The 24,580-nt window shown below is 38.8% G+C and overlaps 4 protein-coding genes across 10 annotated transcripts; all 4 read right to left on the reverse strand.

Annotated features, from left to right (window-relative positions):
* Positions 1-286: 286 nt before the first annotated feature.
* Positions 287-3,733, reverse strand: LOC135638509 (4-hydroxy-tetrahydrodipicolinate synthase, chloroplastic-like). Of its 2 annotated transcripts, none has more exons than XM_065151635.1 (3): positions 2,640-3,733; positions 1,879-1,959; positions 287-1,368 (listed from the first exon to the last, which is right to left on the reverse strand). In XM_065151635.1, exons 1-3 carry the CDS (start codon positions 2,708-2,710, stop codon positions 441-443), a joined length of 1,080 nt encoding a protein of 359 aa, XP_065007707.1. In that variant the 5' UTR covers positions 2,711-3,733; the 3' UTR covers positions 287-440. The 2 variants fall into 2 exon arrangements, with proteins under 2 accessions (XP_065007707.1, XP_065007706.1); XM_065151634.1 differs by having other exon boundaries at positions 2,595-3,733.
* A 151-nt stretch (positions 3,734-3,884) lies between these two features.
* Positions 3,885-7,903, reverse strand: LOC135581433 (barley B recombinant-like protein D). Of its 5 annotated transcripts, none has more exons than XM_065151637.1 (3): positions 7,747-7,903; positions 5,860-5,941; positions 3,885-5,107 (listed from the first exon to the last, which is right to left on the reverse strand). In XM_065151637.1, the coding sequence occupies exons 2-3, from the start codon at positions 5,926-5,928 to the stop codon at positions 4,151-4,153; spliced, it is 1,026 nt and encodes a 341-aa protein (XP_065007709.1). In that variant the 5' UTR covers positions 5,929-5,941; positions 7,747-7,903; the 3' UTR covers positions 3,885-4,150. The 5 variants fall into 5 exon arrangements, with proteins under 5 accessions (XP_065007709.1, XP_009399388.2, XP_065007711.1 ...); XM_009401113.3 differs by having other exon boundaries at positions 5,860-5,936; positions 7,747-7,897; XM_065151639.1 differs by having other exon boundaries at positions 7,762-7,889.
* Positions 7,904-14,685: 6,782 nt separating this feature from the next.
* Positions 14,686-18,156, reverse strand: LOC135638951 (probable serine/threonine-protein kinase At1g01540). The gene is made up of 7 exons (XM_065152571.1): positions 17,506-18,156; positions 17,159-17,263; positions 16,901-17,023; positions 15,717-15,887; positions 15,502-15,631; positions 15,210-15,419; positions 14,686-15,005 (listed from the first exon to the last, which is right to left on the reverse strand). Exons 1-7 carry the CDS (start codon positions 18,153-18,155, stop codon positions 14,904-14,906), a joined length of 1,491 nt encoding a protein of 496 aa, XP_065008643.1. The 5' UTR covers position 18,156; the 3' UTR covers positions 14,686-14,903.
* A 103-nt stretch (positions 18,157-18,259) lies between these two features.
* LOC103983821 (2-C-methyl-D-erythritol 2,4-cyclodiphosphate synthase, chloroplastic) lies at positions 18,260-22,217 on the reverse strand. 2 transcript variants are annotated; one of them, XM_009401116.3, is made up of 3 exons: positions 21,837-22,217; positions 21,605-21,735; positions 18,260-18,597 (listed from the first exon to the last, which is right to left on the reverse strand). In XM_009401116.3, exons 1-3 carry the CDS (start codon positions 22,165-22,167, stop codon positions 18,424-18,426), a joined length of 636 nt encoding a protein of 211 aa, XP_009399391.2. In that variant the 5' UTR covers positions 22,168-22,217; the 3' UTR covers positions 18,260-18,423. The 2 variants fall into 2 exon arrangements, with proteins under 2 accessions (XP_009399391.2, XP_009399390.2); XM_009401115.3 differs by lacking the exon at positions 18,260-18,597 and adding an exon at positions 19,406-19,876.
* Positions 22,218-24,580: the final 2,363 nt, after the last annotated feature.

Here is a 24,580-nt window from a genome sequence, read left to right on the forward strand (position 1 = left end):
GAAAAAAGGACTCCTCATTCCGCAATATTCTAAAAGAAGAGCAGTTTCAATAGGGCAATCAGATGTCAATCTTTCTGAAGACATGCAATTAATCTCACGGGCCCTTCAACCAATATTTCTATCACAATGGTTATAGGAAACTACTCTCATTCTTGAGTCCATACATCTGTAAAGCAACAACCAACATAATGATCATTAGAAGAAGAAATTATATAGCTTGCTGGGTTAGGTGAGTCCAAATTACTGTTAAATGCTTTCTGTGATGGCTATGAGGAAAAAAGAGAGAAGAACCTCAAATCAACTATATATATACCATATGAAAACTTTGACAAGCACGACAGCTAGATTATTTGCTTTCTGATCATAGATCATAGAGTTTTACTCCATTAATGGCTTACATACTATAAGGGAAGAAACTTGAGATAATGGACCATGTATTGTCAGTACCTGCCTACCAGTATAAAGTCGTCTTCATCAAGAAACTCAACATCTTTTTCGCCAATGAAATTCTCACGACCAAGCGACTCCACGATGCGTACAAATTCACGTCTCCTTGCACGAGGAAGAGGGACATAGGGCAACCTGAACACAGGCCTAATTACTCCCAGCTGCGCAAGGGCAGTGTTAAGGCCGATGGGATTCGGCTCCTGGAACAGCCATTTGATCAGAGGCATCAGCTTTGCGTTCAATGAAGGATTTTTCCCTTGAAACATGAGCTCATGCATCAACCCTGGAACAAGATTGCTAGCAACAGATATGACTCCAGTTGCTCCAAATGCCCACCTAGAATCATGACATTCGTCATCATTCCCACTCCATATCACAATCCCTTTATCTACATAACCTTTGATCCTATCATTTCCCATGCACTCCTTGACACCTGCCATGTTAGGATTCTGCGAGATCGTGTGTATCACCGAGGGTGGAATATCCTGTCCAGTCCTTGAGGGCACATTATATATGATAGTTGGGCCCATAGAAAGAACTGCCTCAAAATGTGAGACCATTCCCTCCAAGGATGTCTTCCCATAATAAGGATTGATATGAAGAGCTGCATGCATCCCTACAGCAAAACCTTGTTCAGTTGCATGGATTGCTTCTCCTGTTGAGTTACTTCCAGTGTTCCCGATAACTCTTATTGAGGTACCAAAGCAGTTGACAGTGTGACCAATGAGCATGATATGTTCATCCCAGCTCATTAAATGGCCTTCTCCAGTGGTGCCCCCAACTATGACACCTTCAGCACCATTGATGATTTGCATGTGGATAAGGGAGTCATAAGCTTCAAGGTCAAATCTCCCATCAGGCAAATATGGGGTCTTGACGGCTGTGATCAATCGCAAGCTTTTAATGTCATCAACTGATGTCCTACAATAACAGAAATAGTGTCAAAACAAATTAGAGATGGCAGTGGAACAGTATTTAGCTTATTGCATTTAACCAAAAAAGAAAGTAATAGAACAAAATTAGTGTAGTAATAGACAAGAAAATGTTATTGTTGACCAAAACAGAAAATGATGAAAAAGAGGAGGGTATCACATTGGAGTTTTGTGATGGGTGTAAGAATAACTCAATTCAAACAAGGGGAAAAGTTCAAAGGTTGGATAGAAAAAGAAAAATAATAAAAAAGACAATGACATGGACATAGAGAATATAGCATTACTGGAGTTTCTTCTTGTCTTTACAATGCTTATTGCAAAACACATGTCAATACAAGACTTTCCATTCTCAAGTTGTTCCACAGGTTTACAGTTAGCCACTGTAAGAGATAAAGGAAAATTCATCGAAACAACTACAGAGAAAAACAAAAAAGGGAAACTAAAATATACTTCTACCATGTTATGGTGTAGGCCTCAAACTTCCTGGTGCAAAACCAACCTGTTTTTAACTTCTAGGCTGCGCATTGGAAGATGAATATTTGGAATCATAGCTGATATCGGAGATCTCCATCTTCTAGCCCTGGATATAGATAACTCAGAAATTAGCACATAATGGTCAGTTTACACAAAGCATATCTCAAAACTAGCAAAGCATGGGATCCCAATGGCATTTGGCCACACAAGATTTCAGATTCTCTCAATTGGCAGATGAAATCCCCCAAGAATGAGACTCGGAGTCCCATTACCCAACAAAACACTAGAAATGGGAATCACTGAATCTAAATGCCATTCTGATGAACAAATCCTGTGATACAAATGTCATTTTATCAGTCTCACATATATTTATACAGCACTGTATTCATATGCACCATGGTGTTAGATTAAAGATGCCATAATCTTACAAAAAATTGGTGTTCCAGGAACAAGTTTATGTGTTTGCAATAGCAGATAAAACAGCAACATAATCACATATATAGCAGTGACTCAATGATCCGAAAGGATCAGCATGCATGAGCATTTGCAAACTGCAATTTTGAATAATTAAATAAAATTATAAATAAATCTACATCCACGCATCTAACTGATCATAAAAAGAGAAAAAAGATCCCAGCTATTGGCCTCAGGCTAAAGGGTGTTGACCAAAAATCCAGTCCAAAAATTAACTAAACATCAAGGAATCCAGTTCGATGGCGAGCAAGAATAGAAGGGCATAACCAGTAGCAGGCACCGGCTGGAGGACAGAAAGACTTGACATTAAACCTCAGCGCCGCCGTTGCCTCTGTGTCGGTCCACGAAAGGGCCGGATTCATCAGCAATAAAGACGGCGTCATCCTGTTCTTTCAATTCGATTAAGGTCTTCTCGTAGGTGGAAAAGGAGACCCCCAAGAAGAGGAGCTCGGGATCTGGATCGGATTCCTGCCTCGCAGCCAGACGATTCAGCAAGCTGTGGTGGGAGTGGTGACTGCGATCGAAATCGGAACCGCGATAGTGGCGGCAGCGGCGGAGAGCGAGGCGAGCGGGGCGGGAAGAAGGACAGCGGAGGCGAACTCCATGGAAGAAGTTTCGTTGCGAGGGCAGATAGGTTTTGGAAGGCTCCCGATGAAGCGGCACGAGTCTTCTCAGGCCGCCTCGCCCGTTCTCGATCCCGTAACAGTTCCAAAATTAGATCCGGCTATCGAGAATTGCACGTGCCCCGATCTTGGACGGTTCAGATTCGTTGTCCAAAACCCTGATCTCCGTCACATCTGTCAGACATTTGCGACGCAACAAAACTGATCTGACCATTTAAACCAAACCCCTTTGCACTACCGCCATTGCCGCTCTCCTCATCTTCTTCAACACGAATGAAGCACACTGCCCTCACTGTTGCAAATGGGGTGAATACTCTCAGCCGGAAGAGTTGGTGATTCGCAATGCAAAACGCATCTTTGTTGCACTCAAATGATACACTTCTTCATCTACTAATCTCATATTGGCTCTCTATAAACATCCTACATCGTTCCACATGAATGAGAAACCACCACTCCAGCAACTGCAGAAAAACTCAAGCCCAGATTTAGACAATGATCAAGTAGAACTAACTTACTGCAAGCAGGGATTTCTGAATCAATAAACTTCCTGAATAAATTGTATAGAATTGATGTAAAAGTAGAAATCAATTACAGTTCCTCATGCTTATAGAAAAACCTAATGATTAATTTGAATACTAAAGAAATTCCATCTAATACACCTGCATTAAACCTCAAGCTTTCATTGGTCAGTTAAGAAGTAATGGAGATTAAGAATGCATATAAACATCTGCAGCAGACAGTAGTAGACCACTAAACTACAGTTCAAAGACCTTTCACCTTACATACCACCTGAAAAGAAGTTTCTGATGCTTTAGCATTACTTTGACTCGCCATCTATCAACTGATAGACCAGGTTAGAGCATCAGGAAGATAGTTCTCCATGGTAACTAGTTTTCAATCATATCATGTTCCTCTGGAGATAGGAAGACTAAGATACCACAATTAGTATCAATAGCACAAGCTATATACATAAGATGATGCAGTATAATCCATCAGGAAACAGAATCCATTTAGAAAAATCTCCTTCCAGGATAGGCAGATACAATTGAGCTCTCAAGCATCAGAAGACTGCACCTCTTAGTACTAGACCTGAATCATACACTATAATTTCAATATAAGGGAAAAGAAAGACCAACCAGAGGCTATTTCAAGTTATAAATGTGTTTGGCATCTTTCCCTTCCCTTCTCCAACAGTCTTCCTCACTTGATAGTAATGTACCGATTTGTGCCATGCTTGGCCCAGTGTTCCCTCAGGTCCACTGGTAGAGATAGATCATGGCCCTCTGATGCAAGCCTGCTTAGAAGCTTTCTGAATGCACTTCCACTCATCTTGCGCCCCCCAACACGGGCATGCCGCTTGTTGGGCATCACCGGTAGTGGGTACATGGAAAGTGTCATTGTGCAACAGGCAGACTGCCATCCTCCATTCCCCCATTTGTAGCATTGGCGGTATTTCCCAGTGCATGAGCAAACAGGAACCGGCATCGTCGTGTCATCATATGCCACCTGGTTCAGGCCCAGGTCTTGACTCTTCCACTCATGATGCTTTGCCATCGAAACCTGCTTTGTCAGATCCTCCCCTATTCCAACTTCACCTCTCCACTCCCCAGCTTTCTTTGCAATCGTGACCTGCTTGCTCAAATTGTCACCTCCACCCCTTTTACTCTTCCTAGGTTTCTTTAATGAAGACGATTGGACTTTGGTCCCCTTCCCTCCCCTTTTGGCCTTCAGGGCCTTCACTCCAGTCTCTGAAGCAGCTGATATGGGAAACATCTCACCTTGTGCATCCTTTTTTTGGCCAGAGGCATCTACCAACTGTTGTGATGGAGGATGGATATGCTGAAGATGCTGCTGGTGGTGGTAGTGGTACGTGTGTTTAGATCCATGGTGACCAGAAGGGCATCCAGGTCCACAGCTAGCACTCATGCCATTCTCACGTGCATATTCAAGAGATGCAATAGCATTGTCACGTTCTACAATGGCATTATTCCTCTCAGCAATTGCAGCATCCCGCTGGAGATATGCCATGTCCCGTTCAACCAAAGCAGCTTTTTTCTCAGAAATGGCAAGATCACGTTCTTGAAGAGCTTTGTCGCGTTCGGCTTTGATGAGTTTTATGGTCTGGTTTTCCTTCAGGTGATGCTGAGGTGCCATCCACTAGGACATCATCCAAAAACCATAATAATAAGAGAAATTTAAGCCACCAAGGAGTGATGCGATCGAATGTCTATTAGGCATACTTAAATATGATATGTGTAAAAAATCTTCATCACAATTTAGCAGAGAAAAAAATTAAAAATTTCTGCCTTTAATTTGATAAATAAAACTAGAGAAACGAAAATTTAGGAAAGGCAAGCACAAAATGGCATGTACATTTGAAGTTCGGGAGAACAAAGGAAGCTCTTAAAAGGAAGAGTTTAACCTTAGTTTTCTAGAACCAAGCACCTAAAACAGATCAATCTCATGACCCAGATGAAAATGGTAGAAACTTTGATGAAGCTTTAGTATAGGGAAGACACAAAAAAATAGAAATTATAGTTTAATTTGTTTATAATTACAATAGAGGAACATGCCTTTTCAGTAACTTTATCTCTTGACAGAGAAACAACAAAAAAATGGCAGCTTTTTTCTCAAAGGTTTCAGACAAATTGGCATTAAGGAGGAAAACATGTCATTGTGCTGTCTAACATGACATCCCCTTATAGTAATAACAGGATAAAATGTCCTGTGCTTCAGACGATGTTGTTAAAAGATAAATCAATCACTAAAATGAAAGCACATTTTCTGCTATTTGATCAGTACAAAAATTCATCAGGCAGCTTGAAAAGAACAAAGTTGGGAACATACATACATACATACATACATATATATAAATAAATATCTATATATATGCAAAGTTTCTGCAGTACCTGTGCATGAGATGGTTTGTATTGGTCAGTCTTGTATCTCCCATTCCCCCTCTGCCCACCCTCATCCATAATAATCACTAAACTGCAAAATGTAAGCTTCTAATATGTGCTACATATTATAATGAGAATGTTTGTTGAGCAAGATATCATGAAGAAAAAAATGGCGATTGCTTGCATAGATTAGAGGAAGCAAATTAGGGAAATGGAACTCATGATGAAATTAACACTGGCAATATAGAGAATAAATACTGCAAGAAATAAGCGCTCCCAAATGGACTCAAAACCATCCACTTCAATCAGAAACCTAAGATGGCATCCTTCAAATAAGACATTGTCCAATGGAACAAGAAAAATATATTTATGGAGCAGAATCTGTTTTGAATATTGAAGAACCATGGTATTTTAGCTTCAAATTAACATAGTACCATATGAATCAGGAGTGTTGCTATCCCACCATATCTTAACCGCAGAGGAAGATAGCAAAGTGAGCATAAAACAAAACAGAAAAAACACACACACCTGTGTTAATTTTATAATCTTAAATATAAAGGATTTACCAGCATGATTTCCTTAACATGGTAAACATGCTGAATGCATAATTTTCTGGACATGGGAGAGTCAATTCAGAACACAATAGCCAGAAGAGGTAGAGGAAGATCAAAGAAGACTTGAGTAGATTTAATATTAAAAAAGCATTTAATAGTATGGAAACATAGTTTCATTTGACCAACACATAATAATTAAAACAAGATAAATCTGTGTAGTCATGCATATAACAATTCTTATCACTAATTGGAATGATTTACAGCATCCATTCAAGCATGAGTGATCTTTACATTATTGGTTTTGCTTTTGTTCGATAAATATGCAAAATATTCCTTAAAAAATGAATTTTGATGTTCAGGCTTTTTGAGTCTAATAGACCATGCCCAACCAACCAGATCGTTGGTTCCATAGTTGGCTATTTAAGGAAGCTAATCATTAATCTCCTCACAGGACTAGCTAAGGTGTCAGCTTTAATGATCATCTACATTGATTGACAACAATGTAAAAGAATATATATACAAAGCTCCATACATGGAGCAACTCTAACACGAGAGAAAGCATTACTGTCTAGTTACGCTAGAATTATAACCAGTCTGGATCAGACCATCCATGTTGACCCATTATAGCTTATCAAGTAAAAGATGACATTGGCAAGAAATGCCACCCACGCCCTTGATACAAAAACCCCAAAAACCCTCTTTGCCGCTTATAATTAGGACTCGCATAGATTCTGAACTTGAAACATGCAGGCGCAGCAAACTGAAATTACTCATCACAGGCCATTTAAACAGATACATGGCTGTTAGCAGACACACCCGACAATATTGGAAACAAAACAGATCTTGATGGCAAGCATCACAGAGGATCATATTCGTTGGAACTTCAAACTGAAGCCAATAGCAAGCTAAAATCCTAACTGCTTCCACAGTTTGCCGCAGAACAGACAAATACTTTCTTGTCGGCCATTTAAGATCAAGGTGTTCAAAGATCGCTTATGCTAAGAGCTAAAAATACTTACTGAAGCATCACCCAACACTACATTTAGTCCATGCTGCGAAAGGGAGCATTTTTTATCCAAACCCAGATAAATCACATGAGAAGCAAACACATTAATTGCAAAGAGTTGCATGGAACCGAAGTAGGGTTTCCAATCCAGGAACACTCTAAAAATCAGATTTTTTACAGAGTCCAACAACAAGAAAACACACATAAAAGATCATAAAGTGGCCAAAGCAGCCCACAAGAAATATTAGGGCAAATACAAAAATCTGAAGTAGATGAAACGAGATCATCATTGAAAACCTAAAGATGAGAATATCGGAGAGGAACAGAGAATATTACCTCAGAGAAATCTACCTGATCTTTTCTTCTGCTGTTCTCTTCTCCTCCGTATCCCGCTACCGGGCCGATGAAACCTCTAAGAAATCACTTCGTCGTCTTCTTCTGGCCTTGCACGCTTTCTCTTTCTACTGTGGCTCTCCTCCTCATCGGTGTTCTGACCCATGGGGTCCATTCCAGGAATTGGATTACATTTAGAATCCCAAAGACTCAGAGCTTAAACCTCCTGTGATTTTTTTACTTTTCAAGACTAATTTAATCGGCTTATCTCTTTTTAAATTATTCTGATTTTTTATTACTATTTTTCTCACTCTATTGGATTCTACTTTTCTTGATACTTGCATAATTTGGCGATTTTTCCTGAGATAGTAAGTTTCGAAATCTATATATCGGGAATGAATTAGTATAGTGAAAAACTTTTATAATTTTAGAAAATATTTTGTAGATTCGAAAAAAATCGATTCGGAAATATAGTAACTTTAAACCGTAAGAAAGCGTAAGTGTAGTGAAAACAAGACGAGTAGAAGAAGCAATTTGCTATGAAATAATTTGTAATTAAAGAAGATCGCTCAAAACGAAATGTAAACCAGATTTAGAGTGGTTCGATCAATGTGACCTACATCCACTTTCAGAGTCCTCCTCTGACGAGATCTCCGACGTACACTAAAGGCCTTCCTTTAATAGGTGAAGACCGAACACCTCTTTACAATGCTTTCTCCTTTTCAGAATCCTCCTCTTGGATGGTTACAAAGCTAAGAGATGAATGAGGAGAACTCTAACTTTTACAATACTTTAAGACTCAAGACTTCAAGATTAAGCCAATTGTTTCGTGCTTGCAGAAAAGGATGAGGTTTTTATAGGCCTCAATGACTTCAAAATTGAAGCCAAAAAGTGTCACATCCTTGGAATCCGAGGTACTAGTGGTACCACTGTCGTTACTGGGCGGTACTACCATTGTTGATATGACCCTGGGTAGTACCATCATCGAACAAGGGCAGTACCACCGCTGGCAGTACTACTGTCGGCGATACCATCGCTGGAAGCACTATTGTCAGTGGTACCCCCGCCCAGGAATCCAAAGGTACTACTTTCCAAGCGATGCCACCGCCGGCCATATTTTCAAGGGCTGAATTGGGTACTCAATTCGACCAAATTCAACCCTGTTAAGGGCTCAGTTGGCTCATAATTAAGTTAGTGGGATTACCTCCCAATCCTAACTTAATTTATGCTCTAACTATGATAATTAAGATATAATTTATGGTACTTTTTGTTCCGGTGCGTCAATTGCTCTTCCGGCGAGCTTCCAACGTACTTCCGACGAACATCCGATGAACTCTCGGCAATGTTCCGGTGGACTCCTCGCAAGCTCTTGGACTTTACGACGATCTTCTTGGCGAGTTCCGATGAGCTTCTATGGCAAGCTCTTGGACTTCTCGGTTGGTTCCCGTAGAACTTCCAACGAACGTCTAGACCTCCATCGAACTCTCGAACTCCCAATGAGATCTTGATCTTGACTCTGGCACAACACCTGCTTTATGTCTTACTGTCATTATAGTTAATTCTGCACACTTTTCTCGATATATAGATTAGATCAAACAACTTACAATTGACTTCATCATCAAAATCTGAGATTCAACAATCCCCCCTTTTTTATGATGACAATCAATTGATGACGAAGTTAACCTTAACTTCCCTTATCTATATGTTATACTTGAGAAAATACATTCTTGAATTCAATGCCTTTAAATTCAAGAAAAAAGTTGATAAGTTAAGTTCATTTAAACTTATCAATACACACATCATGATTCCTGATCTAACATTCTCAAAATAATGTCTAGGCATGACATCCATTTTTCAAGTATGATATTTAAAGATGACAAAGATAGCAATTCATCATTCTATGGCAAGATATCAATTACAAAATAGCAAGTTAATCTATAAATATATTATCGTAGAGAAGGAAATTTATCAAGCAAACATTTTAAGTATATATGATAAAATATATTACATACATTTGTCATCAATTTACCACATTTTGGTATTATTTCTCTCCCTTTGTCATCAATAAAAAGGAGAACAATTCAACAATGTAAGTGTAGTAAAAATTCATGTCACATTTCAAATTGTAAAAAAAAATTCATACCAATCATATTTTAAGCATTCATGACATGGTATTATTCAAAAGTTTTTAACATTAAAATTATAATAATTAAAGAGATAGCTTCCATCAACTGCTCCCTTTTTATTTTTCATCAAAACTTTGCATGAAGACGAAGAGTAAGGAGGAAAATCTATTGAGAACCAACTTTGAATGAAGTTAAAAATGATAAAAGGGTTTCATTAAGTTATGCTTCAATTTTCACAAGGATCAAGATATTTACGTGAAATCAAATCCTCATTCTTGCAAGTGCTCATCTCATAAAAAAGAATCATAAAAATTCTTCCTTCATTAAGAAAGAATTCATGTGAAAAAATCATCATATGAACGATAAAAGAAATTTCATGAATAAGCCTTCATAATGAGAGGATCATCACATCAAATCCATTTCCCAATACAAATTCACAAGAGATAAATATGAGAGATGCATTTGTCAATGAAATCTATGAAGTGATTGAGTGTATCAAAAGTGATGGAGAAAGGGTATGAAGTAAACTTGATATGGCATAATCTCATGAAAGCTTCATTCAAGAAATTCATAAAGATAGTTCGAAAAAGATATACATCAAATTCATGCATTTGGACAAATTAACATTCCTAACTCCACAAATGATCATAATACATCAAGTCATAGATACCAACAGTTAAATGTATCAAGGAATTTATCCATTCAAAAGATATATTAAGTCTAATTCTTAGAGTGATATATTCATTAAAGTAAGCTCAGAATTGAAACCATCAAGGTAGTTAGCGCATAATTTTACTATCAAAGTAAATAGCATTTTAGGTTTACAACATTAAAGTAAACAACATAACAAAGAGGAATTATGTCTACTTCTCTACAAATACATACATAGCTTATTCAGGTGGTGAAAAGTAAAAATGTCTAAACAAAGTATTAAATTATTAATGAATGTGCTGCAACTCAGTTAAGATTTGATCTTGGTGTTATTCAAGTCGATCTTGTCGTCGTTCAAAACGATCCATCCGAGTCCCTATGTCATAGATAGATAAGGGAGATGCTTGCTCTACTGGAGGTAATTTCTCAAAGGAACTAGTTGGAGGAGATTGATTACACTTAAAAATTGGTATTTCAGGTTATGGTTCAGGTTGGTGGGGATCAATCCTTCTAGGCAGTCTGGTCCATATTCCATTTCTAAATGTACACCTCATCTGTTAAAGTATATTTCTATTTATGATACTAAATCTATCTAGTTTGATAATTTCTTCTTCGGGTGGAATAACAATATTATATGCATGGAGTAGTCTTATGATTAAGCCACCGTATGGAAGCATCATGTCCCTTTTTGATAGTTCAATCATATTATGTTAGATTAGATAACCAAAACAATTGTTATGTCCTTTCATAATCCAATACATAGTACCTAGTTCCATTTAGATTTCTTCATCATGATGATTTTGCTTTGGGAGAATAATACTTATTAGGATGTGATTAAGTATTTTGGTGCTTAAAGGTAGTAAATGTTCCCAGTTTTTTAAAAGAATCGTTAAGTTAGGATTACCAAAAATTATTCCTAAAGCATTAACGTAAGTAGTCCCAATTGTTTCATCATCCCATTATCCTCTAAAATAATACCCCCTTTCTTTTACCGGAATTCATATGATGTTATAAATTAATCTATCAGTAATGGGTATTTGATGTCATAATAGATAGGTAGATACCCTTTCTTCTTCATATAGATGTAAATTGTTGTAAAATAGCCTAACAAGTTTAGGGTAAATAGGTTCACTAATTTGAAGAATTGGGAGAATGTCTAGATTAGTAAACCATTGAATATGTTCCAAATCACTTAACTCATCTAAATCAACATATTTACCCTTATGAACATGTCTAGACTCTATGGAAGAAAATTTTAGGGCATGTTGATTAGAATCGAAAAGTAGGGAGTTATAATTTTTATCTAATCTCCTCTTCCTTTTGTCCTTAGAGGATCTTCTAGAAGCCATTGAGATTATAATAATGAAGGCAAATAAGGAGCAAGAACAAGTAATACAAAGGAGAATCAGTTTGGTGTAGAGATTACCTTAGTAGTTCTCCTTTCTAGTGATCTTTCAAAGAATGTCGGAGATTGATCCTTGATCTAATGGGAAGTGGGGATTTTTGAGTTGCTAGAGGGAGAGCAATCGGTTTGGAGCTGTTTAGAGGAGTGTAGAATGTGTTGGGGTCGGTTCTACTGTCAACCCTAACTTAAGTTTATAAAGGGGGGCAAGTTGCGGGCGGTGGCACCGCTAGCTGGGCGGTGCTACCACCTGCCACCCGTGACATCTGGCAGTGCTACTGCCAGCTGGGCGGTGTCACTACCTATAGGCAATAAGCACTGCTCACATAGTTGTATGGGACTGTCATGGGTGATTTCAACTTGAAAGAAATTTTTGTTTGTGAAGCACACAACCTTATTTACATCATCATGTAAAAATTTGCATCATAAGAGAAGAAGATTCATACGTTCATGATTGATCATATAAAATGCATACCATACTCAAACATTATATAGACTTCGTATGTTTACAATAAGTTCATGATTCATCATATAAAATTTATATGCAAGCATCGTAAAAACTTGTATGGAAAAATTTATATGGCTCATTGCGTATACTATAAGATCATGATTTATGTAAGTGATCCAAAGAAGGTCCGAACACATATTCATGATCTTGTTAGATAGAATTCGATCCGAAAAAGAATTTAGGAGGGAATGTATCCTAAAAATTTAGGAATCCGGAAGAAGTTAGAAAGGGAACTTGTGCATAAGAGATTTTATGTTTGAGAGATCAAGATCAAGTGTTTAACACACAAGGTTTCAAATAATTATTACATCATGATCTTATAAGTATCATTTTGTAACTAACAGTTTTAATTCTTATGATCCCCTTTTTATTATTTTGGCTAAAGAGCTTTATGAATTATTTTTGGATCTTTGGTCATAAGCTTTGAGCATCCAAAAATAAGATATCATCTCTTGCTCCTAGTTTGTAATGATATACGTTTCTACAAAAGAGGATGATTTTTGGGTACCTATTTGATCTTGAGTGCCTCAAACACCCACAAACTGATGAAGCCATTTACTCTTCAGCTCGGCGTTTGCTGTGCTTCATATGAGGATTTTTTGATTATTTTTTTTTTTTTTGGCAAATGGTAAGTAACGAATGCCAAATTTGATCCTAACATCTTACAGTGATGTTAGCTATCTATCACATTCGACCTCGAGACGTTTGACGAATGGAAGCGCAAACATAGGCCCAACAGCGTTCTGTAAACTACGAACGCAGTGGGTCACTTCGGTTCCTGGCAAACTTCCTGAGACACCCTTAAGTTGGATCGCTTCTTATCTCTCCTGCACTGTTCTGTTCTTGAACCGGATAGTCTTGTCAACTGCTGCGTTATGGGAAGATGCTGCAGAATTAAAAGCGGAGAAGAGGAGGAAGGTACCATCAGGAAAGGAGGCTGATTGGAATCATGCTGGGCAGTGAAGTGAAGCAGATCGGCAAGCTTGCAACAGATGATTGCCAGCTTCAGTAATGTTCGGTGTTCTTTTCAGTAATGTTGACGAGTACGTATCAGTTCTTATTTTGTCCATTTCTTCTTCTCCTCAAGTTGGAAGGTCCCAATGATAGTGACTTTGCGTCCGATTCTTCTCAGAATTAGATCTCAAATCATTCTAGTGTAACCAAGGAGAGCCCATTTAGATCTTGCATTCGCTAACCAAGGAGTGAAAACAAACATACGCTTAAAACCACCCTTTGGATCTTGCATTCGCTAACACCGGTAGTTCTTGACGACAGGGATTAGATCTAATGCTTTTATCACTTTCTAGAGGAGGAATATATACATGAGATTTTATTGGTATGAGAATTTTTGCTACCTCCAAAACATGAAAAGAAGCTTTTCCTACTCCCAAAACATGAAAAGAACCACCGCACATCACCAAGCATGTGCTTTCTTTCTGTACTACTTTTGTCTCAAGGGAGCAACGACTCTGTAGCTCTCTCCCTCCCGGTCCAATTAGATCAAGATTTGGTGGCTGGTCCAACCATTCTTTCTTTCTTCCACAAGAGACATCCATCCACACCAGCATTTATCTTCTACTGCCAGAGCAGCATGTGGCACTGCCTGGAATTAGCCATCCCCTACCTCGTTCTTTTGTCGGATTCCCACTTTTCTAATCTACACTTTTCAGCTAGCTGCTGAACATCTATCACCATTCTCCAATCCTCAAGTTTCAGCCATCACCACTTTGAGCAGAGGTTAAAGCTACTCCTGCAGCTCATGACATGTTGGAGAGGTCCACAGGAATGGTGGGCAAGACAATCCATGACTTGTAGAGATAGAACCCCTTAATAGTCTGGCCGATATGAAGGAAAAATAAATCTAGGAAGAAAGCAGCTCATGATATGTGAGAGAATATGCACACATTCATGCTTGGGGTGTTGAAATTGTGATGATAGAATCAATGAGGAAAAACTAACACAAAGAAGACTGCAGTGAAAATAAAAAGTTTCTGATTGCATATTTGACAAGGTCCTAAAACGGTATATAACAACACTCAGATGAATCTACTATTAGTAATTTATATTTAAGCATTTTGAGTAATGTGGTTCCGTATCTATTATATTCAAAGTTATTGAATCGATTGATCGATCATGTTCTTAAAACAATAGAGTAAGTTTAGAACTACGCGGACACAAGTAGTAGATGTTTTTTGAACCAGTATATGGAGTTAGATCATGACACTGTTTATTTTTACATGGGGGAAAAATTCAAATTGGCTTGATGTGTAACTTCTGCTTTTATAATAAATTATGGACTGTAATCACAAAATGAACTTTTCTTTTAGACAATGCATGAGAAATTATCAACTCCTTGCAGGTTTCAAATCCCAGATTAAGAATGCAACAATAAAGTATGGCCAAATTGGAAGAAGTATGTGACTTGCAAATGCAGCAAACCTAAACTCAGTCACCTACTTCTTATCTGTCATAGCTATCTTGACCTATGAAGATGATTGCTCGAGTTTTCCTCTCCTCTCGTATTGCGTCTGTCTGATAATAAAGCAGGAGATGCTCTCCGCCCAAGTTTACGATCCTGTGCAGACAACAATGACTCAATCAGTGCTCCAATTGTAATGATAGTACCAATCTATATTAGTTGTTTGTACACTGCTCTACGCGTTTATAGAGAATTAAACTTTACTTTATGCTGTCTTATTGGTGTACAGATGAACAGAAAAAGTGAAAATCTCGACGAAAATTAATCAGGGAAAGAACTGGAAGGATAGAGTGATCATACATCTCGAGCTAGCAAGTCATCCATTTCGAGCATGTGGATGACATGCCCCATTTTTGGTCGTTTCTGTGCATCAGGATCCACACAATGGAGGGCCACCAGAATCATCCTTTTCAGTGCTTTGGGACATGGTTTCTCGGGCATCCTAGGATCCACTACTTGTTCAGATTTCTTGTCACCAACCATGGTCTTTAGCCACTCAACCAAAGTCACCTGAGAAAGGCAATGTAAGTTCACATGTAGCTTATTCCTTTCAAGCCTAAGAAATCATTTCTTCAAGCAGAAGAAAACTGACCTCTCCAGAAGGTCTTGAATAATCAACAGGAGATCTTCCTGATATGATTTCCACGATAAGTACTCCGAAGCTGTAAACATCACTTCTTTCATTCAGCATTCCAGTGCTAGCATATTCTGGAGCGACATACCTGTGAAAAACAGGGAGGACAAGCTGTGAGATTCTTTAATTAAGGTAAATAGTAGATCTGCAGTTTGATAAGGTTCTGAACTCACCCAAATGTGCCCATAACACGAGTGGTGACATAGCTCCTCTCCGAACACAAGAGCTTCGCCAGCCCAAAATCTGATACCTTGGGATTCCACTGTCGATCAAGTAGTATATTGCTAGATTTAACATCACGGTGTACAATCCTTGGTTCTAGTCCTTCGTGAAGATAGGCCAAGCTGCAAACATGATTTGTAATCTAAAAATCTACAAATATAATTCAGAAATAGTATATTTTTGAAGCTGTGTCATTCTCCACAGATGACATAATCAGAACAATTATTCCATGGTATATTTTTGGAGCGTGTCATTCTCCATAAATGACATAATCAGAACAATTGTTCCATGTTCAGGAAACAGAGAACTTCAAGAGTAAATATAATCACGTGTGGTCCTCTCTTTTTCTTTTACCAGACTTTTGTAGACAGTGGTGTTGTAATCATAATGTAGATGGAGAAAACACTATACACTAACTATTAACTTATTTCTTTGAAAACTACAAATACATATCTACTGCAATCTCTTTTCTTTTAAATCTTAAAACTGAAATAGGACCTAAAATTTGAAAAGAACAGACCAAACTAAGCTGCATAATGGTAAGTTATTTTTTACCAGACCGAACAGCAAGTAGCTGCATAAGCATGAAAGGCATGGAATATGGATGTCAATTCACAAGCCTGAAACTGCACAAATCCAAAAACCAGAACAAGTCCAAATCTTTGAACTGCTCTACATAGATGAGGATTGTCTTCATGTTCTACTGTCTTTGATAAATGGTACATACTTCATATACAAGTTATGAGATATCAAAAATATCACGTCTCCCTGTATTTTCCCAAAGGAGTCCTGATAGTTGGTTCATTATATACATGAGTTATGCTTTTCATATGCATGTATAAGCCTGCCTAATTGCCACCAAAGAACCTTTTAGGGTAAACCCACATCTAATAAATCTACAACGGGAGTTTAGTATGGTTCACTACTCGTGTGAACATCTTTTGATCACATAAATTCAGATGCATAGCATGTCAATTTTCGCTGTCGTTATGCATCATCATATAATGACTTAGTATACATATACTAAAAGTGTTAGCACAGCAAGGCATGCGTTCTCCGAAATGGTTGAATGCTAACTTATAACAGTATTACTTTGGTTGAAAGCATGCTAAGGATTAAAATTTAAACATCATACCCTTTTGCAGTTCCAAGTATTATCTTCATTCTGATATCCCATGACAAAGGACTCACTTCTCCGATGTCACCATGAAGCCACTGATCAAGATTACCATTATCCAAATACTCGTATACAAGCATCCTAAATATGCAAGAAGAAAATGGATAAAGATATCGATAAAACAACCAGATCAATTCATCTTAAGCATTTTATGCAGCAGCGATAAGAAGCATTACAAAGCAAATCTGCATGTCATTCTAAGAGTAAGTGGTGTACCTATAGGCCCCCTCAACACAGTAACCAAGCAATCTGACCAGATTCTTGTGCCTCACACGACCGATTGCTTCGACCTCAACCTTGAATTCCTTTTCCGCTTGACCCCTGATGTCAAATGAATCAACAGCATTTCTCTCATGAGCACTCGTAACATAGTCAATGTACTAGTGTATACAGTAAGGCAAATTTCCAATTTTTTGGACACCTATATCACTCCACAAAAACTTAAAAAAGTACAAATCGTAAACAAGAAATGAAGTGAGCAAATAGAAATAAGGAAAATGAGAAGATGCGTTAACGAGAGCAAGCAAAGATGGAGATTAGGAGAGAAAGGTGGCGTCGTGCACCTGCTGTTGAGCATATTCTTGATGGCGACGAGGGTGTTATCGGCCAACTTCCCGAGGTACACGATACCGTAGCCTCCCTCCCCGATCACATTCTCCTCGGCGAGCCCGCCGGTGGCCTCCTCCAGCTCCCGCAGCGTATACCAACGCCCCCAACCTAAAGGCGACACCTCCGGCGGGCCGCCCCCGCCGGTGGACGACGGAGTGCCGACGGTTTCCCCGCTGGCCGTCCCTGTCGTAGACGCCGAAGGCGGGGCCGGCGGAGGGCGGAAGTGGTCGGCGAGCGCGGCGCGGCGGTTTGCCTTCCCGAGGTCCACCCGAACGTCGATGGCGGGAGCAAGTGGGGCGGCGAGAGAGTGGAAGGGGATCTCGGGGATGTCCTTGGAGACAGGAGGGGTGGGGTCGCGGAGGTGGAGTCTGAGGGGCTTCTTTATGCGGGCGGCGGCGGCGGGAGCGGAGGCAGAGGAGGGGAGGGCAGGAGAGCTCCGGCGGCGGGAGGAGAGGCAGAGGGAGAAGAGGAAGAGAACGAGGACGATGGCGGCACCGACGCAGACACCGAGGAGCACCCAGAGCCTAAGGCCGAAGATGGACGTCTTCTTCGACAGCTCGGTGTCGACAAATCCTCCTACTCCGCCGCTGCTCCAAAACGCCATCCTTTTCTTCTCTTGCTTCTTCTAATCGCTTTTACGAAACAATAATGTCGGAAAGAATGACATTTATAGCAGCAAAGAAGAAGCAAAGCAGCAGTAGCAGCAGCTTGAGACAGAGGCAGAGAAAGTTTGTTGTAATACGAAAATTTCAGAAGACAGAAGCTTCGAACAATGGAAGAGTATCGAGAGAGAGAGGATCGTGTCACTTCATTTGTTGTTTCTCGTTTGACTGGGAATGGATTTGGAAGGGGAACGGATTTGGAAGAGATAGTCACAGGCAGGAGCACGGTGGCTGAGGGAGGGAGGGAGGGAGGGGGAGAGAGGCGAACGCTTGTGTCCAAAGATCTGACAGCCCGTCGCCTACAGCGGTATAAATGAGCCACTGTCGCATGGCCAATGGTCTCTCTCTACAACGCCAATTCAACTGCCGACAGCGACAAGGGACCTGCAAGGAGAAGGTCATGAACTCTTCAATGTGACCAGTAAATGGTGAACTGAAACCAGTAACATAAAGCGTAAATTACAGCATTTTGTGCATGGTTCGCATTTTGTCGTACTGCCTACTAGAATTTTTCTACCTTCCAATTTGTAGAAATCCTAAGCTAAATTCCAAAGAGTATTATATTAAGAAATAATGGATAGAGCACGGGTAGTTTCTTAAGCTCTAGAAAATTGTATGTTGATTCCTCTCATCACGGACATATACTAACAGCACCTAGGAAATGCATTTGATATTGGAAGAACAATGTGTAAGGATGAGGAATCATGTGTTTGGTCTGGTATGTCTCCTTGTAAGCTTTGTTTCTTCTAATGCTCGGTGTTTCTGGGTTTCTTTTTTCTCTTTCCTAATCATGTATATAGTAGCCCTATGGAAGAAGTTGCAAGATCTCCGCCAGGAAGCAGTCTGTGGTCTGGCTTTTACAAGTAGATTCCTTTGGTGTTTCATCTGACCACTCGACACTATCTTTTGACCATATAGGAATACCTTGAAACCCAAGCAAATATATATTCCCACTTTAACCACATGCCTGCAGCAATCAATCATGTAAACAAAGAGTTGCAGGGTCAAGGTTTGGCTCTTGGTCTCAGAGCTCATGATCAAAGTGGAATCAAACATAGATTAAAACGGACATTAGCCAGTAGCAGCTGAGCACAGCAGAGCATAGTTATTTAACATGGATCTGATGATGTTTTCACATGCTATCAAAGATTGAAGTACTACAGTGAAACTGTCTTGAGGAGTTTCTTTCTAGTTACCCAAAAATAATAATAAAATTTATATTGAAGTATGTAAGAATTGTCAAACATTATGAGGCAACATTAGGAAATCATCGAGTAGAAGAAAAAGAACACAACTTATCAGTACAAATATTGATGGAAGTTTCGGCCTCACTCGCATTGCTCTCATAACTTGTATGTAATTTAATACCTCCATAGTCCATATAATGGCAATAAAATTCGTTTTATGTGCTTTCAGTCACAGATATGTTTTACTTCCTAATAAGAAGAACCACAGTATGTGCTGCTATACTTCTGTTTTCTCCAAGACTGTCGACCTTCTCATGTGTTTTTGCTTTCAGGTTAACGACTGAAGGGTGCGCTCCAAGCAGATCACACAAATTAGACCTGATAGCCTCCTTATGAGGGCTTAGTTTTGGCCTTTGTAGAATCAAAGTGGCATCCAAGTTTCCCAGCTCATAACCAGCTTCATGCATCAGTTTTACCTGATATAAACTAATATTAGTAGGAGTACTTGAATAGTTTCACAAATTATTTGATTATTCGTGAAAGCTAGAGGTACTGGAAGATCCGATCATTTTCAACCATATCTAAGCAGCATCTGCTATTAACCGAGTTATGCATGGTGGTGGAAATAACTATATACTAACAATGACCTTAAGGTAGTTGCAAAAGTTCCACTGAGCATATTTATGGTGCGACAACAGAGAAAACTCTTAATGCAACTATAGAAGGAACAATGAAAATCCGACAGAATAAACAATTCATGCACAAAAAATGTTGAGTTGTTTGGCTAATATTCACAGATCTGTATCAGGAATAGTGAAGACTGCACAGTACAGCAATTCAAGCTTCAAAAATGTTACAGCAGTGAGGCTCATAATCAGATGGTTGTCATCAGAAGCTGAAATTAAACTATGGTACATTCCAACATTATAATCAGCTTTCTCCTCGTGAGTAATAGATCATGTCATCCATCCCACGTTCTTTAATTGGTTTTATTTTCTTAAGTTGGGGAAAGATGAAAGGAGAAAAGGATGAAACTACGAGCAAACAAAAGAAAGGAAGGGGTAGGGGTAGAGGTAGGGGGAGGCAAATAGATATCACAGGAGAACACTGTAGGATGCAGGGGAAAGAAAAGTGGTTGAGGGTGTAGGAAGAAAAAAGAAAATTACAAGGACAGTGTGACCATGCAACTGACTTAATTTCTTTCCAAAATTTTTAATAATTTATTGCTAGAATATTTTATTTCATCTTCAGTCCAGATTAAGTTCGTCAATTCTGACCCCTTCCAATTTTGAGTATAGCCAGTAAAACTTGACCAGAACCCTCACTTGCATTGTCTCATTTGACTCAATTAGAGTTACCTTGATTCTGTAAACAACCCAAGAACTGACAAGAAAAAGGTTAGCTGGAACCTACGGCTGTCTCCTCCACATGTTATTTCACAAGGCAACAGTAAGAATAAGATAGAAGTTGCTTGTTTGCTAGGAACATTAGCACAAACTGTTTCCATTTGAGAACATGTTACTAACTATGGATTGGTAAAAGACAAAGACAGGCAGTATGGCAAGACTTGAAGGTGGAAGGGGTGAGATACCAAAAACCATAGACAAATAAGGAGTAATAAGTTAGGCTCTAATCTTGCTATTCTTCAAACACACATGACTAGAGATGCATCTCTGTACCTAGTGGATGTTCTAGTGGATTCCATAGATATATTAAATTTAAATATGGAACAACCTTTTTGATGCTGAATGATGATCATTCTCTTTATTCCCAATTTATTTAATTATCAAGAGAATGATCAAAGTTCAGTGACATGCAAGGGAGCCCTTGCTGCTCATTTGGTGTGGCTCTTTGCTCATTGTTTAAGTTTTGCTTTTCCAATGGTTGCAAAAGGGATTGTACTTTAAGATCATACGAGCTTTTATCCTAACCTATTACTTCATGCAGGTTCTTCCAGCTTCAAGATTCCAAGCATTGAAGCAAGAAGTCCCTGGTCCCAAAACTAAGGTCAGTGATTTGACATTAATGTATAGATATCGATCGAGTCAATAACATAAATCAAGATTCAAACTTTAACATTCTGTTCAGATTCTCGTCTAGGGTAGAAAGAGAAAGCAGTAGAAGAAAAGGCATATGAATAGAACTAAAGAACAATCGAAGAAAAAGGGAAAGAAAAGGAAAACGAAGTAGCCAATTCAACTCACAGCTTCTCTCACGAAGACCGAAGAGGCGGCGCCCTTCCACTTGGGATCAGAATCTGGAAAGATCTGACCAATGTCCGGAAGCCCCAAAGCGCCCAAAATCGCATCGACCACGCAGTGAAGCAACACATCCCCTATCCACCATCACGAACAAAACCAAATCTTTAAGGGGAAAACAAATCAAACCTAAATCCACCGCAAAATCTAATTCGCCAGGCCCTAATCTTAGCTATACCATCAGAGTGCGCCTCGCAGCCCCGGTCGTGAGGGATGGCGATGCCCCCGATGATCAACGGAAGGCCCGGTTCGAGGCGGTGGAGGTCGAATCCGTGGCCCACTCGGAATGGAAGAGACGGGGGAGGTGGCGAGTGCACTGGTTCCAGCTTCACGGAGTCCTGCTTCTCCGCCTGGAGGGCGGCGGCGGCGGCGGTCAGCGACCGCCGGGGATGCAGCCTGAGGGAGTTGGAAAAGGCAGAGGCTAAGGGAAGGGAGAGTGGAGGTGGAATTCTGGTGGATTTAGGGGTGATTGGCGGCGAGCTCAAGAACAGGGACGACGACGAAGCCATGGCCACAGAAGAGAGGTGGCAGAGAACACTGCAATTGACGGCTAAGGCTGATTGCTATGATAACGCGTGGTGACACGTTAAAGGGTCTTACAGTTAGGCCCATATAAGCCCAAGATCGGCCCAAGATCGGACGGCTGCTCCTGCTGCGTTATCATAGCATGTGTTTTTGGTCGAACAGACATGGCATTTTATTTTAATAGATATAATTTTTTTTATTTGAATATTCATGTGAATGGATTATATATCTTAGCAATTTTCACCCATTATGTATAAATAAATAGATTGTCCTCTCTTATATTCGAAAAAAATAAATTTTATTCTTGTGTTCATCCCATATAAATTAAAAAAGATATTACAAAAATAATCAAAGGTAGAAGAAGTCTTTTAAGCCTATAAACAAGAATATTGCTGAATACAAAAATAGACATGCCATTTTATTGCTGAATACAAGAATCAAACTCTTAAACAAATTAGATAAGTTTTCAAATTATAAATCATCATATAAATGTTTTTAAGTATTGGGGTGTTTAGCTAAGGTAGAAGAAGCCTTTTAAGCCTATAAAAGTCAAAATTGAGCCTCAAATAATCCATTACATATTGATTGGATATGATATGCTCATAATAGTAATGCATATTGATTCTTTGTATATAAGTTAGACATTCCTAGTCTATATGAAAGTATAATTATTGAATCAATGGTATTGTATATTTTGAAGATATCTTTCTTTATAAAAAGAAAAAAGATATAAGTTCTCAAAAATAACTTATGCTACTGGAAGTGATAAGTCAAAAGGGCCAAGACATTTAGTCAAGATTTTTTAACTTATTTATTAGAAAATAAAGCAAAGACATGTAATGAAGTTATGTTAACTTCAAAATGGAGATTGAATCAATCATGTAAAATCATATATGGGAATTGGTGTATCTTCCACCTAAAAATAAGCTTTTAAACTATCAAATCATAAACTATCAAATCAATAGATAAGTACAAGGCTAAGTTGATAGCCAAATGGTTCAAACAAAAAAGAAAATTTTATTTTTTTCAACACATATTCATTCGGTAGTCTCAAAATCTGATAACTTTGATTAGAATATTAATTACAATGGTGACATTGCATAGTCTCAAAATCTATCAAATGGATTATTTAAATAAAACATTTTTATTAATTAGCTACTAACTACAAAAAAAAAAAAAAAAAAAGTGTGGCATATCACTCCAACCAAAACTTCCACCCCATGACAGTTCCACCCTTCCACCCCATGACAGTTCCACCTTATCAGAGAGATCGTGACCCGAGAAGATGTAGCAGTGGAAAGAGTTCCATCCAAAGATAACATCGTAGATCCATTGACAAAGCTATTGTCTCATACTGTCTTTAAGCATCACAGAGATCTGATGGGGATCAAACACATAGGTGATTGATTTTATGTTAAGTGGAAGATTACTAGTCATATGTGTCATACAAGCTAATCACGTGAATGATGGCACGTGTGACTTGACACGTAGTCTTTTTATTTATTATTATTTGATATTTTATTATTTTATTTTGTCTATTGCTTAAATATATTATGATGTCGATGGATCTGTGCAATGGGAATTAGATCGTGATGAAATCACGATAATGAGACCGATTTATCTTTAAATACATATCCTAAATAATCTTGGTCATAGGTTACTCAAGAGGGACATCGAGATAACCGGACAGACTGGTGTGTTGTATACCTGTCTCTATGATGGATGTAACTAGTCTCATAACTGCTTGTGTGGGGATACTAGGGATTACATTATAGGTGCTCATTGGAGAATGAATTCATTGATTGTTCCGCTTACGAAATGCTAGATAGTTGATGATGCCTTATTGTCAAATAGCAATTTTATAGTCCTAGTGGTGTATCTGGTCCTTAGACTTGAGACACCAAAGATGTTCTATATGAGTACTTCATTCTTTAATACCAGATTTATAAGTCTAGAGGTTTTAGATCTAGCATAGCCGATTATCGGGAGTGGTAGCCAACCTTACGAGGACTATTGAGTGTCAATAGAGGATCATCTGCTCTTAGTGTCATAAGAGGAATATCTCGTATGTTTTTGCTCAAACAAATCCTTGGCCAGAGTCATTCGGATTGAGAGAAAAAGAGTTCTTCAGGAAAATCCGATTAGAGCGAGACTCGAGTAGAAACTGTATGGGTCTAACAGCACCATACCCGGTATATGGTCTCTGGGATATTAGATGGATAGGAAACTATAGTTATATGATAATTGAGGACAGACATGTCTAATGGATTGGATTCCCTTGTATCGTTTGGGGACTATGGCGTAGTGGCCTAGTACATCTGTAGTCGATGAGTTGAGTGAATTATTATGGAGATAATAATTCACTGAGCCAACTCGATATTAGGCCTAGAGAGTTAT

This window comes from Musa acuminata, chromosome BXJ3-5 (genome assembly GCF_036884655.1).
Source record: "Musa acuminata AAA Group cultivar baxijiao chromosome BXJ3-5, Cavendish_Baxijiao_AAA, whole genome shotgun sequence".
In the NCBI taxonomy this organism is placed as follows: domain Eukaryota; kingdom Viridiplantae; phylum Streptophyta; class Magnoliopsida; order Zingiberales; family Musaceae; genus Musa; species Musa acuminata.

Excerpts from the sequence above, each read along its gene's own strand:
- LOC135638509 (XM_065151634.1), bottom strand. The coding sequence starts at position 2,710 with ATGACGCCGTCTTTATTGCTGATGAATCCGGCCCTTTCGTGGACCGAC. Across the intron at positions 1,960-2,594 it reads CCAGCCGGTGCCTGCTACTG|GGCTAGAAGATGGAGATCTC; the intron begins GTTATGCCCTTC and ends ATCTATATCCAG. Across the intron at positions 1,369-1,878 it reads AGCCTAGAAGTTAAAAACAG|GACATCAGTTGATGACATTA; the intron begins GTTGGTTTTGCA and ends CTGTTATTGTAG.
- LOC135581433 (XM_065151637.1), bottom strand. The coding sequence starts at position 5,928 with ATGGATGAGGGTGGGCAGAGGGGGAATGGGAGATACAAGACTGACCAA. Across the intron at positions 5,108-5,859 it reads ACAAACCATCTCATGCACAG|TGGATGGCACCTCAGCATCA; the intron begins GTACTGCAGAAA and ends ATGATGTCCTAG.
- LOC135638951 (XM_065152571.1), bottom strand. The coding sequence starts at position 18,155 with ATGGCGTTTTGGAGCAGCGGCGGAGTAGGAGGATTTGTCGACACCGAG. Across the intron at positions 15,632-15,716 it reads CGTGTTATGGGCACATTTGG|GTATGTCGCTCCAGAATATG; the intron begins GTGAGTTCAGAA and ends TGTTTTTCACAG. Across the intron at positions 15,006-15,209 it reads ATGACTTGCTAGCTCGAGAT|GATCGTAAACTTGGGCGGAG; the intron begins GTATGATCACTC and ends TTGTCTGCACAG.
- LOC103983821 (XM_009401115.3), bottom strand. The coding sequence starts at position 22,167 with ATGGCTTCGTCGTCGTCCCTGTTCTTGAGCTCGCCGCCAATCACCCCT. Across the intron at positions 21,736-21,836 it reads CTGCGAGGCGCACTCTGATG|GGGATGTGTTGCTTCACTGC; the intron begins GTATAGCTAAGA and ends GATGGTGGATAG. Across the intron at positions 19,877-21,604 it reads CGGTCTTCGTGAGAGAAGCT|GTAAAACTGATGCATGAAGC; the intron begins GTGAGTTGAATT and ends AGTTTATATCAG.